The sequence below is a fragment of the Ornithorhynchus anatinus genome, chromosome X2 (genome assembly GCF_004115215.2).
Source record: "Ornithorhynchus anatinus isolate Pmale09 chromosome X2, mOrnAna1.pri.v4, whole genome shotgun sequence".
NCBI classification, from domain to species: Eukaryota; Metazoa; Chordata; class Mammalia; order Monotremata; family Ornithorhynchidae; genus Ornithorhynchus; species Ornithorhynchus anatinus.
Genome location: NC_041750.1, coordinates 4,448,679 through 4,462,154, shown reverse-complemented (window position 1 = coordinate 4,462,154; position 13,476 = coordinate 4,448,679). Strand labels below are relative to the sequence as shown.

The 13,476-nt window shown below is 55.0% G+C and overlaps 1 protein-coding gene across 3 annotated transcripts; it reads left to right on the top strand.

Moving 5' to 3' along the window:
• Nucleotides 1-1,401: 1,401 nt before the first annotated feature.
• SLC34A1 (solute carrier family 34 member 1) lies at nt 1,402-11,482 on the top strand. 3 transcript variants are annotated; one of them, XM_029053366.1, is made up of 13 exons: nt 1,402-1,547; nt 2,639-2,762; nt 3,353-3,544; nt 3,854-3,982; nt 4,799-4,942; nt 5,187-5,298; nt 6,554-6,749; nt 6,853-6,948; nt 7,559-7,628; nt 7,757-7,924; nt 9,147-9,263; nt 9,462-9,586; nt 10,601-11,482. In XM_029053366.1, exons 2-13 carry the CDS (start codon nt 2,654-2,656, stop codon nt 11,126-11,128), a joined length of 1,986 nt encoding a protein of 661 aa, XP_028909199.1. In that variant the 5' UTR covers nt 1,402-1,547; nt 2,639-2,653; the 3' UTR covers nt 11,129-11,482. The 3 variants fall into 3 exon arrangements, with proteins under 3 accessions (XP_028909199.1, XP_028909198.1, XP_028909201.1); XM_029053365.1 differs by having other exon boundaries at nt 1,403-1,645; XM_029053368.1 differs by lacking the exon at nt 3,854-3,982 and having other exon boundaries at nt 1,403-1,645.
• The last annotated feature ends 1,994 nt before the right edge of the window (nt 11,483-13,476 follow it).

The window sequence follows — 13,476 nt, the reverse complement described above, 5'->3', positions numbered from 1 at the left end:
TAGACTCAGTCTACCACTAGCCCGCTGGGTACGTAGCACTTATGTATATATCTGTAATTTATTTATTTATATTAATGTCTGTATCCCCCTCTAGACTGTAAGCTCCTGTGGGGGCTTACAGGTGTCTATCACCATTTTTTTATGGTAATTGTTAAGCACTTAGTGCCAGGCACTGGACTAAGGCACTGGGGTAGAAACAAGCTAATCAGGTTGAACACAGTCCCTGTCCAACATACGGCTCACAGTCTTAATCCCCATTTTACAGATGAGGAAACAGAAAAACCAAGAAATTAAATGATTTACACAAGGTCACACAGCAGCAAATGACTGATCCGGGATCAATAATAATAATAATAATAATAATAATGTCGATATTTGTTAACTGCTTACTATGTGCAGAACACTGTTCTAAGTGCTGGGGTAGATACTGGGTAATCAGGTTGTCCCATGTGAGGCTCAAGGTCTTAATCCCCATTTTACAGATGAGGTAACTGAGACACAGAGAAGTTAAGTGACTTGCCCACAATCACACAGCTGACAAGCGGCAGAGATGGGATTCGAACCCATGATCTCTGACTCCCAAGCCCCTGCTCTTTCCACTGAGCCACGCTGCTTCTCGATTAGAGATTAGAACCCAGGTCCTTCTGACTCCTAGGCCCATGGTCTATCGTCTAGGTCATGCTGCTTCTCAACTCTGTTACACTGTGCTCTCCCAAGAGCTTAGTACAGTTCTCTGCACACAGTAGTCACTCAGTAAATACCACTAATTGATAGCTGTGTGATCTTGGGTTAGTCGCTCTACCCCTATGGGTCTCAGTTTCCCTCACCTGTAAAGTGGAAATAAGATCCTTGTTCACATCCTTGGGAGTTGGGAGCCCTGAGTGGGGCAGGAGCTATAGCCAATCTGATTACCAGGTATCCACCCCAGGGACTGGCATTTAGTAAGTGATAAACAGATACTAATAATTATTCGTTTTTAGAGCTTGTTGAGCAGGGAGGGACCAGGAAGGGTGGGAGAGACGATGGAGATGGGGAGAAGGTTGGAATGTGATAATGGAGCCTGGGGAGGAGGGGACTCTGGGATGATGGGGAGGGGTTCTTTGGGAGTCTGAGGGAGGTGAACAAAACAGACCCTTCGGCCTTGGTGCTGGTTGGGCTCTTGAGAGACCCCAGGTCTGCATGACCCAGACAGTACTCAGGCCCTAGGGTGACAGAGGCTTGGAACCAAGGGGAACCACCCCCCCATCACACCCCAATAGCAGAAGCTCCTCTGTCTGAGATTAGCAATTAACTCAAAGAATTCCAGTCAAGGAGGTCAGCTGGGTAAAGGGGGCGAGGGCCATGCAAGATACCTGGGACTTTGCTCTTGGCCTCAGGGTATAAAGAGCCTTGGCCACCCCCCACCCCCAACGACAGTCAGGTTTCCAGAAATCGCATCTGTGCAGGGGACAGTTTTGGGGACCTCCACCCCAAAACGGCAGCCAGGTTTACAGAGACCGCATCTGTGCTGGTGACAGTTTTGGGGGACTCCTAGTCTGTGGCAGCAGGTGAGTGAAGAAGCCTCAACTCGAACGGCTTCCCCACATCCAGTCAGGGGGCAACCCCCACACGAGACAAGAACATCGGAATCGAGCCCGGAATCAAGGTATACCCTGGCACCCCAAATCCTTTCCTTATTGACCTGAGTCCTGGGTCCAGAAAGAACACATTTGCAGGACCGCCTGAGAGAGTGACAACTGTGGCGATGGTCACATACTAAGGACTTGGGTGACTGACAGCACCCAGTTGGTTATCTCTGGGGTTGGGTGGGACAACCAGGGGCTATGGAGCCATGAGAGTGCTGCTGAGAGAAGCGAAAGATTATCAATTCCTCACGGAGTCTGAGAGTCAGAAGGACCTGGCATCTAATCCTAGCTCTGCCACTTGTCTGCTATGTGACCTTGGGCAAGTCGCTTCACTTCTCTGGGCCTCATTTCCCTCATTTGCAAAATGGGGATTGAGACTGTGAGCCTCACTTGGGACAGGGACTGTGTCCAAATCTAGTGCCTGGACACATTGTAAGTGGGGAACAAATACTACTTATTATTAGTGTTATTATTATTACTAGATTGTCAGCTCTTTGAGGGCAGGAATCATGTCTACCAATTGAATTGTGCTCTCCCAAGCACTTATTCCAGTGCTCTGCATACAGTGGTTTGTAAACTCTCTGAGGGCAGGGATCGAGTCTACCAACTATAGTGTATTCCCAAGGGCATATAGTACAGTGCTCTGCATTCCGTAAGCACTCAGTAAATACCATTGATTGTTAAAAGGGATGGGGGGAATGGAATGGGGGTTCATTTGGAAATTCAGCCCTGCTGAAGGTTCTGGAATTTATAACCGTGGCACTGCTCATGGGGCTTCTCTCTAGGAAATCTGTGACCTTCTCCTAGGGAGTCCTAGAGGGTCCCAGCCTGAAGTGCAGGTGGAGCCTGGGGGGAGGTCTAAGAGAGAGATGGGTGGTTAAAATCCATTTTTTGGCTTGTTTGTTAAATGAAATATTTCAATTCACTCTCTTGGGTAGGTTCCCTCCGGAACCAGGGTCATCCTGGGGTGACCCGAACTGGGGAGGAGCAACCACCTGTGTGTTTGTGCCCAGGTGAATGGGGTCAGGATGATGCCCTATGGAGAGAGACATCTGGGTCCAGCCATGTCCCCGCTTCCAGCCCGAGGGCCCAGGGTCATCCGCGGGGCTGCCTTCGCTTACACACCCAGCCCTCAAGGTACAGCCCCTACCCCTGCCCCTGCCCCTACCCAGTGCCAGATCTACCCTCTGAGTGTCCCTGTGGGGGAGAACCTTGCCCGGCCCTGCCCTTGCCCCACTTCAGCTGGACGGGACCAGGGGCTCCCCCTGGACCAGAGACATCCAGGACTACCCGGATCGGGAGCATCCCTCGAGTCTAGCATGGAAGCAGCATGACCTAGTGGTTAAAAGTATGGGCCCCAGTCAGAAGGATGTGAGTTCTAATCCTGGGTCTGCCACTTGTCTGTTGTGTGGCCTTGGGAAAATCACTTTTCTTCTCTGTGCCTCAGTTACTTCATCTGTAAAATGGGGATTAAGACTGTGAGCCCTGTGTGGGCCAGGGACTGTGTTCAAACTGATGATCTTGTGCCTACCCCAATGGTCAGAACAGTGCTTGACATTTAGTAAGTACTTTACAAAGGTGCTTATTATTATTATTATTATTGCACTGCTTCTGGGGGAAGGCGTAGGGGTGTCTTCCACCTCAGAGATTTGGTGCCACAAAACCCCTCTCTTTGGCACTGCAGACCAAGGGATAGCTCTTCCCCTATTGGGGGAATCTCTTCCCAGTTCTGCACAGAATTCCAGGGACTCCTGCCTACGCCTTTCCCAGCATCAGCACGGTGAGCCATCCGGAACGTGGCTGCCTGTGCCCCGGCTCCCCAGGCCGGCTGGTGGTGGAGGGCCTGGTGGAGGGCCTGGACCCCTATGAGCTGGATCCACTGCCCCCCAAGCTGGTGCTAGAAGAGGGCCAGAAGTCAGGTGAGAGATGGGGTGGTCCCTCCGTGAGCTGTGCTGGGTCCTCTCTCCTCTGCCCCCCCGAGGGAGGTCTGCCTAGAGGAGCTTCGAGATCTGCCCCCCAACTGTTTCTAGAACCCCCCAACTGATTTCTGGGTGGGCGGGGGGAGGCCAGAACCGGTCACACAGCCCCATCTTGGCATAGGCAGGGACCAAGAGAGAGAGGCTGTGAGCCCACAGACAAAATGGCAGAAGGGGTGGTGACCGAGGGGTGAGTCCCGGGGTGTGGGGGAGCCCAACTGGGTCCTCACTGAGGGTCTCCACCCCTGGCAGAGGTGGGGCTGGCTGAGAAGGTGCGCTCCGTCTGCATCTCCCTCCTTAAGATCCCGCTCATGTTAATCTTCCTCTACTTCTTCGTCTGCTCTCTGGACGTGCTAAGCTCCGCCTTCCAGCTGGCAGGGGGTAGGTGCCCAGAGGGCTCCTGGGGCTCACAGAGACTGTGTTTTGCCACCTGTCAGGGAGACCTGGTGGTTGGCAAGGCCCTGGTGGAGCTTTCTGGAGGGCAGGGAGGGGGTAGGGGTGGAGAGGATGAAGAAAAGTGGATGGGGGCCCAACCAGGGGAGGAGGGAAGGGGGAAGAGGGAGCCTAGGAGGAAGGTTCCATTTTTCCCTGTAGATGAGCTGTGGGAGGCCACGTAAGAGGAGAGAAGAAAGATGAGGAAGAAGAAGAGAGGAGAGAATGGGGTAAAGGAGCAGGAGAAAGAGGAGGCTTGTTATGGAGCAGGGAAAGTGTCTGCTAATTTTGCTGTTCCGTACTCTCCCAAGTGCTTAGTACAGTGTTCTGCACGTAGTAAGCACTCAATAAATTCCACTAATGAACTGATTGATTGATTGATAGAGAGAAAAGGAGGAGGAGGAGCAGGAGGAGGAGCAGGAGGAGGAGTGGGGAGAGAAAGAGATGAAGGAGCAGGAAGGAGAGAACAAATAGAGAAGGAGCAGAAAAGGGGGAAAGGTGGAGGAAGAGGGAGGGGTGAACAGGAGAAGATAAATGGTAGAAGAAGAGGAAGGAGGCGGGCTAGAGTAAGATTAGGAGCAGTAGGAGGAACAGGAGAGAGCAGGAAGAGGAAGAAGATCAGGAGGATGAGGGGAAGAGGAAAAAGAGGAGAAGGAAAAGAAGGTGAAGAGGAAAAAGAGAAAAAGAAGAGGGGGCCATAGGCATCTCCCTATCCTGCTCCTCCTCCCTCTCCCCGCCCCCAGACCCATCTGTCTGCTCCCCCAGGCAAGGTGGCCGGTGACATCTTCAAAGACAGCGCCATCTTGTCCAACCCAGTGGCAGGGTTGGTGGTGGGTATCCTGGTGACCGTGTTGGTACAGAGCTCCAGCACGTCCACCTCCATCATTGTCAGCATGGTGTCCTCCGGCCGTGAGTGCCCTGAGCCCTGGGGGCCAGCGGGCTGGGGAAGGCGGGGGCAGCCAGGAGAACCTCCCCACCCAGTTCTGGGCCTCACCGCTCGGGAAGACTGGGCTTCTGGGGCCTTGGTCTGAGCCCTTGGTGGGAAGGGGTCTGCCAAGAACCCCAAACTGGGGAGGAGGCAGGTGGGAGGTGTGGGGGGGGTCCGGATCAGGTCCACCAGTGTGGGTGGTGGCTGAGCCCTGGGCCCCCACAGTGCTGGAGGTCAGCTCGGCCATTCCCATCATCATGGGCTCCAACATCGGCACCTCGGTCACCAACACCATTGTGGCCCTCATGCAGGCCGGGGACAGGACTGACTTCCGGCGGTGAGAGCCTCCTAGACCTCGGCGGGGCTGGAGGGCGGGAAGGGGAGGGCCCAGTTTAGGGGCCTGGGGTTGGGGAGGTGGGTAGGGATCCCCAAGACAGAGAGAAGCTTGGGGAACCCTTGAGAGAGGGGGAGGAATGTGGGGGTCTCAGATGTGGGGAAGCATGGAGTAGCGGTTAGAGCACAGGCCTGGAAGTCAGAAGGTCATGGGTTCTAATCACAGTTGCAACACTTGTCTGCTGAGCAGCCTTGGGCAAATCATTTTACTTCTCTGGGCCTCAGTTACCTCAAGTATAAAATGGGGATTGAAACTGTGAGCCCCACATGGGACAGGGACTGCATCCAACTCGATTCGCTTGTATCCACCCCAGTACTTAGTACAGTGTCTGGCAAATAGTAAGCGTTTAAGAAATGCCACAATTTTAGTACTGTTTATTGTCTGCCAATTCTGTGCGGCCTGGGAGAATACAATACTAAGCCCTAATGTTAGTAGACATGATCTCTGCCCTCAAGAAGTTCGGAGTCTACCAGGGAGACAGACACTAAAGCATCTTATAAGGAGAAAGGAATAAATATTTTTACATAAATGTTATGGAGGGGTTGACTGCACAAATGTGTACAGCATACTTCATTCAGTAGATGCCCAATAAATACCATCACTTCGAGCAGTTCTTGACTTGTTTCAAGGTTGAGAAATCTTGTCTCACTCTAAGAATCCTGTTATCCCTCCCCATTAGACCATGAGCCTGTGTAGGATAGGGACCATGTCCAACCTATTGTACTGTACCCACCCCAGCTCTTAGCTCAGTGCTTGGCAGATAGTAAGCACTGCATAAGCCAGAAGTACCGTGGCCTGGTGGAAAGAGGACCTGAGTTCTAATTTCAGCTCTGCTAAGCGCTTGCTCTGTGATCTTTGGCAGGTCACTTAATATCTCTGTGCCTCAGTTTCCTCAACTGTAAAATGAGGATTCAATACCCCTATTTCCTGCTACTTAGGCCGTGAGTCCCACGTGGGACAGGAACTATGTCCTTCCTAATTAACTTGTATCTATCTCATTGCTTAGAACGGTGTTTGACACTTAGTAAGTGCTTAACAAATAGGATAAAAAAATTATCACAACTACTATCATTTCAACCAGAGCCTGGTCTCTGGGAGTCCCTGGAGGATCTGCTGGGGTTTTCCTGTCCCTGGGTGGGGAGAGTGTCTTGGGGTTGCTTAATTCTCTCTTCCTCCTTCTACCCCCCCATCTTCCAAGAGCCTTTGCGGGGGCCACGGTACATGACTGCTTCAACTGGCTCTCTGTGCTGGTCCTGCTGCCCTTAGAGGTGGCCACAGGCTACCTCCATCACACCACACGCCTCGTGGTGGCCAGTTTCAACATCCACAGTGGCAAGGATGCCCCCGACCTCCTCAAGATCATCACAGAGCCCTTCACCCGGTTGCTCATCCAGGTGGGGAGGGGAAGGAAGATCTGGGGGGATAGAGGAGGGGAAAGGAGAGGGAGCACCCCAGGCCTGCGCCCCCAAACAGTCCTTCTCCTCTCCCACCACCCAGCTGGATAAGTCAGTGATCACAGGCATCGCCACGGGAAACGAGAGCCTGCATAACCACAGCCTGATCCGCATCTGGTGTGACCTGCCTGTCTCCCCGGTGAGGACTCCCCCCCGCCCCCTCCCCCACTCTGGGCTACCTGAACCCCAGAAAAGCTCGCCCCTACCCCCAACTCTCTCCCTCCCCACGAGGCCATCCTGGAGTCTCAGTTCCAGACCAAACCACTGGACATCAAACTGGACCAAGGTTCTCTGGGAGGTGGGGGTTCAACTTGGGTCCGAGGTCTTCTGGGAACCCCCGCCCCCGGGCAAGCCGAGGTTCAGTTGCAGAGTAAGGTCGCCCAAGAGACCAAAGAGTCGTGTTGAGGAGTCTTTTCTCTCTGATCCTTCTGGAGGGGTGGGGGCGTCTCCTGTGCCCAGTCCAGAACCCTGGATCCGATCTCCCACTTGGGGTGCCCTCTGTGCACTTGGCCGGTTGCTCCCCAGCCCAAAGGGTTCATATAGAACCACAGTGAGCCCCAAATCCCAGAATAGAAGCTGGCAATCTAGAGTCTGGCCGCTGCTCCAGTTCTCCCTTGGCCCCTCATAAAAGGCAGCAGGGGATGAAGGGTTTGTAGCTGAGTTTCGGTCCAGAGAGACTTCTCAGGAAGTCAGAAACTCTGGGGTGAGTCTCCCCTAAAGCTCTCTGCCTCTGCCCCTCTTGGCTCTAGGTCCCTGCCGCCCTGCCCAGGGCCGACGTCAATGCCAGCTGGACAATGAGCAATGCCACCATGGAAAAATGTAGGTCACCTTCAAGGGGTGGGGAGTAAAGGAGGTGCTGGCCCTCTAAGGGGGAGGGGGCTTCTAATTTGGGGAAGGGGAAGTCGGGGGTCTCCCCAAGGCTCAGCCATCTCTGGTACCTCCTGTAGGTCGCCACCTGTTCGTGGACACGGTCCTGCCGGACCTGGCCGTGGGACTGATCCTTTTGGCCGGCTCTTTGGTGGTGCTTTGCACCTGCCTCATCCTGCTAGTTAAGGTGCTCAACTCCGTGCTCAAGGGGCAGGTGGCCAAGGCCATCCAGAAAGTCATCAACACAGGTGAGGCTCCCTAGGCCGCCTAGTCCATCCTCCTCCCTCCTAGATCTACCTTCCTTCCTTCTCTTCCTCCTCTCCTTTTTTGTATAATGGCACTGGTTAAGCACTTACTATGTGCCAAGCACTGGGGTAGATGCAAAGCATCAGGTTGGACAAAGTCCCTATCCCACATGGAGTTTACTGTCTAGGAAGGAGTAGGATTTAATCTCAATTTTACAAGTGAAGTAACTGAGGCACAGAGAAGTTAAGTGACTTGCCCAAAATCATGCAGCAGACAAGTGGCAGAGTCAGGATTAGAACCTAGGTTCTCTGACTCCCAGGTATATGCTCTAACCATTAGACACACTGTTCTCTTTCTTCTCTTCCTCCTCTATCTCCTCTTCCTCCTCTTGCCCTCTTTCTCTCCCTTCTCTTCCTCTTCATCTCTCCCCCAACTCTTCCTCTTTATTCTCCTTTCCATTTTCTCTTCCTCCTCCATTTCTTTCTCCTCTCCCCCCTTTCACCTTCTTTCCCCCTCCTTCTCCATCCTTTTTCTCATCTCCTCTGTCTTCATATCTTTTTTTGCTTTTAATGGTATTTGTTAAGCGCTTATTATGTGCCAGGCACTGTACTAAGTGCTGGGGTAGATACAAGCTTATCAGGTTGGACCAAGTCCATGTCCCCCACGGGCTCACAGTCTTAATCCCCATTTTACAGATGAGGTAACTGAGGCCCAGAGAAATGAGATGACTTCCCCAAGGCCACACAGCAGACAAATAGAGGAGGCAGGATTAGAACCCAGGTCCTTCTGACTCCCAGGCCTGTGCTCTTTCCACTAGGCCACGCTGCTTCTACATCTTCTAATCCTTCTTTCTCCCTCCCGGTTTCCTTCCTTTATCTGTCTCTGCCTCGTTCCAGCCCTCTTCCAGGCTAAAGCTGTGTTACCCAGGCAGATCTCAACCAGTAAAAACCTGCACAGACTGGGCCAGTCCGGCCTGGGTCAGTCCAGAGAGAGTATGCCCTGTCAGGGGGTCGAGGCCCCCAGGATCTCAGAGAGCTGGCTCTGCAGGTGGGGAGGCTGGAAAGTGCCAGCACAGTCTGGTGTAAAAGGGCAAGCTGCATGCCAATTTTGGCCACCAAGTGCCCTCACGGTCCCCTTTAATGAGCCTGCGGATCTGCCCCCCACCCGCCTCCATCCCGGCTTGACCTGGCTTGGTATTGGGGGCGGGGGCTTGTCGGATTTCAGATTTCCCACCCCCGTTCACCTGGCTCACTGGCTACTTTGCCATGGTGGTGGGCGCTGGCATGACTTTCGTGGTGCAGAGCAGTTCCGTGTTCACTTCAGCCATCACCCCGCTCATTGGTGAGTCCCGCGAGACGAGGTGGAGGGGAGCAGAGGCCGAGGGTGCAGGAGGCTGTTTGATTGATTGACTGACTGATTGGAGGAGGCTGGATTGATTGATTTGACTGTTGGAGGAGGCTGGATTGATTGAATGACCCATTGGAGGTGGCTGGAGGCCCCACTGGTTGCTTGGTAATTTCCCGCTCCTCCAACCCACAGGCCTGGGGGTGATCAGCATCGAGCGAGCCTACCCGCTCACCCTGGGCTCCAACATTGGCACCACGACCACTGCAATCCTGGCTGCCCTGGCCAGTCCTGGCGACAAACTGGCCAGTGCCTTCCAAGTAGGAAGGGCAGGGGACAGAGGGGGCTTCCAGGGATGGAATTCTGGGGTTCGAGGGGGCTTTCAGGGATGGGATTTTGGTGTTGGGGGGTGGGGGTCTGCCAGGAATGGGAGTGCGGGGTTGCGGGGACGTTTCAGGGAAGGGAGTGTGGGGTTGGAGGGTGGGGGGGTTCTAGGCCTGGGATTCCAGAGTTTGGTGGGGTCAGATATGGTAGTGCATGGGAGGGGCTTCCAGGTAAGCAGCATGGCGCAGAGGATAGAGCACATACCTGGGAGTCAAAAAGTCATGAGTTCTAATCCCGCCTATCTCGGTTGTGTGGTCTTGGGCAAATCACTTCATTTCTCTGTACCTCGGTTTTCTCATCTATAAAATGGGGCTTGAGACTGTGAACCCCACGTGGGACAGGGACTGTGTCCAAACCGATTTGCTTGTATTCACTCCAGTGCTTAGTACAGTGCCTGGCACATAGTAAGCACTTAACAAATGCCATGATTATTGAGAAGCAGGGTGGTTTAGTGGAAAGTGCCGGGGCTTGGGAATCAGAGGTCGGGGGTTCTAATCTAGGCTCTGCCACTTGTTAGCTGTGTGACTTCGGCCAAGTCACTTTGCTTCTCTGGGCTCAGTCCCCTCATCTGTAAAATGGGGATTAAGACTGTGAGCCCCACGTGGGACAACCTATTACCTTGTATCTACCCCAGCGCTTAAAGCAGTGCTTGGCACATAGAAAGCGCTTAACAAATGCCATTATTATTCGGTAAGGAAGCGAGGGGCTCCTCTAGGAACCCAGGGGCAGGAGCTGGGAAGTCGGGTACGGGGTGAAGCTTGGGGGGAGACGGGGAGAGAGATTCCGAGTGAAGCCATGCCGAGTCCTGCCCCTTGCCCGAGGCGGGTGGGGGAGGAGGTGAGGCGGTCAGTACAGTTCAGCTCCTCTCGGACAGTCCAAGAGTCAGTTTTCCCACGGGCCCTTCTCTCTCCCTCCCTCCCCCCACCCTCAATTCCCATCCCGCCCCCCAGATCGCTCTGTGCCACTTCTTCTTCAACATCTCGGGCATCCTGCTGTGGTACCCGCTGCCCTGCACCCGCCTGCCCATTCGCATGGCCAAAGCCCTGGGGAAGAGGACGGCCAAGTACCGCTGGTTTGCCGTGCTCTACCTCCTGGTCTGCTTCCTGCTGCTGCCTTCCCTGGTGTTTGGCATCTCCATGGCGGGCTGGCAGGTCATGGTCGGCGTCGGGGCGCCCTTTGCGGGGCTGCTGGCCTTCGTGGCCCTGGTCAACGTCCTGCAGCACCGCAGCCCCGACCACCTGCCCAAGTGGCTGCAGACGTGGGAGTTCCTGCCCCGCTGGATGCGGTCGCTCAAGCCCCTGGACGGGCTCATCACCCGTGCCACCCTCTGCTGTGCCCACGCCGACCCCGCCAAGTCGCCCCGGCTGCCCGCCCGGGCCACCTACGACAACCCGGGGGCCAGGGTCTACCTGCAGGAGCTGCCCCGGGCCATGCCCTCCCCGCCGCCCCCTCCTCCGCACGGTGCCACCCGCCTCTAGCCCGGCCAGCCCGGGGGGAGGCCCGTGCCAGGAGGCCGGGACGCAGGGGACCCTCTGGGGTGGGGAACGGGAGGTGGAGGGGGGTGTCTCCCTATCCCCAAGCCTCCTCCTGCCCACCTGGGCCGGGACCTGGGGGGAGGATGTGGGGAGAGCCGCCTCCTTTCCTCCCGAGAAAGATGTCGAGGGCACCGTGCCCGGGCAGCTCGGATCCGGTCCTCGGGGAAGCCTGCTGGCATGGGGAATCCTCCTGTCCCCTCCGCCGCTCCGAATTGGGCTGTTTCCCCCGCAGGGAGGAGGACGATGGAGAGGAGGGCGGGGGGCGGAGAAAGGAGGAAAAGGAGGAGGAGCAGGAAAGGGAAAAAGAGAAGGAGAAAGGAGAGGAAGGAGGAAAAGGAGGAGGAGGAGAAAGGAGAAGGTGCAGGAGGAGAAGGAGGAAGAGGAGGAGGTGCAGGAAGAAGAGGGGCCGGAGGCTGCGCCTGCCTGGGCAAAACTGAACCAACTGGGCAATGAACCCCTCGTCCCTCTCCCCGAGTTCTCCCGCCCATCACCCTGCCTCATGTCACACTCCACCCTAATAAAAAGAAATTAAAAAAACAACCAAATGGACCTTTTGGTGCAGTCCGTGCTCACCCCGAGAGAGCATCCTGGGGGAACCTGGAGAACGCAAATCCCTCCTCTCCACTTTCACAGCCTTAGGGTAGGAGGCTGGAGTTTCTGGGCCTGACACAGGACCACTGCCATCCCCGCGCCGTCCCTTCGCGTCCAGGATCAATCTATGGTATTTATTGAGTGCTTACTTGGCACAGAGCACTGTACTAAGCGCTTGGGAGAGTCCAGGATAATAGAGAAGCGGTGTGGTGTAGTGGATAGAGCATGGGCCTGGGAGTCAGAAGCTCATGGCTGATCCCGCCACTTGTCTGCTGGGTGACCTTGGGCAAGTCGCTTCACTTCTCTGTGCCTGTTACCCCATCTGTAAAATGGGAATCGAGACGGCGAGCCCCACGTGGGACAGGGACTGTATCCATCGTGATTTGCTTGTTTAGAGTGCCCAGCAACCAGTAAGCGCTTAATAAATACTACAATTATTAATATTCTTAGAGTTGGTAAATACTCTGCCCACCAGAAGCTTACAGTCCACAGGAAGAGGGGGACATTAAAATAGATTTGAGAGAGGGGAAACGATGTCTGATGTGCTAGGGCACGGGTCAGAGGTTGCAGTTCTTCCAAGTTCTGCCCTCCTCCCTGTTTCCTTCAACCCGCATCTCTGCCCTTGGAAGGAGGACATCTCTCTTGTCTCGATTCCTCTCTCTACCCCTTTCATTGCCCCCAGAGAGAGGCTAGGAGGTGCTGGATGAGTTGGGGAGGGTCAGGAGGAGAGAGAGAGGAGGGGGGAACCATGCATTCCTCATGATGCCTTTCTACCTGGAGCTGGGCCAGCGTGGGGGCAGGGGGAAGCAAGCGCTTCTGGGGGAAAGTCAGGGGTCTAGGAGCTTGAAGCTTAGGAGTCAGAGGTCATGGGTTCTAATCCAGACTCCTCCGCTTGTCTGCTGTGTGACCTTGGGCAAATCACTTCACTTCTCTGTGCCTCAGTTCCCTCATCTATAAAATGGGGATTAAGACTGTCAGCTCCACGTGGGATAACCTCATTACCTTGGATCTACCCCAGCGCTTAGAACCCAGTGCTTGGAGAATGTTACAAAATAGATGACTTGCTGGGTGTGGATCAGATGGAGGGTTCCCGGAGAATTAGCTTTGTACTCTCCCAAGCGTTTAGTACAGTGCTCCGCTCACAGTAAGCGCTCAATAAATACGATTGAATGAATGAATCCGGCGGCTGGAAGGGGGCGAGGAGAGTGGGGCGGGGGGCGAGCCCCGCAGATTGCTCCCACATTTGACGGCCGGGCTAGGCGGGGGGTAGCCCCCTCCTCCTCCGCCCCGAAGGTCCCCCGGGACCCGCTGCAGATGGCAGCCGCATTCCTGCCCCCAGGTTCCGTGCCAGCCGGGACGGTGACGCGCAGAGCCCGGGCTCCGGGCCAGTAGGGCCAGGAATCAGCCCCGGCTCCGGGGAAGTCGAGTCGCCAAGACCCGCCCTTCTCCGCCACCCAACACCTGGCTCCGACCCAAGCTCCAGCCCCACTTGCCTGATGTGCCACCTTGGGGAAGTCACTTCACTTCTCTGGGCCTCAGTTCCCTCCTCTGTAAAACGGCAATTAAGAGTGCGACACCCATTTGGGACAGGGACTGTGTCCAACCTGATTTGCTTGTGTCCACCCCAGCGCTCAGTACAGTGCCTGGCACACAGTAAGCGCTTAACTAACACCACACATTATTATTATTATTAGAGAAAC

Coding starts and splice junctions, on each gene's coding strand:
- SLC34A1 (XM_029053366.1), top strand. CDS start 2,654: ATGATGCCCTATGGAGAGAGACATCTGGGTCCAGCCATGTCCCCGCTT. Junction 7,629..7,756: donor CAATGCCACCATGGAAAAAT/GTAGGTCACCTT, acceptor TACCTCCTGTAG/GTCGCCACCTGTTCGTGGAC. Junction 9,264..9,461: donor AGCCATCACCCCGCTCATTG/GTGAGTCCCGCG, acceptor TCCAACCCACAG/GCCTGGGGGTGATCAGCATC.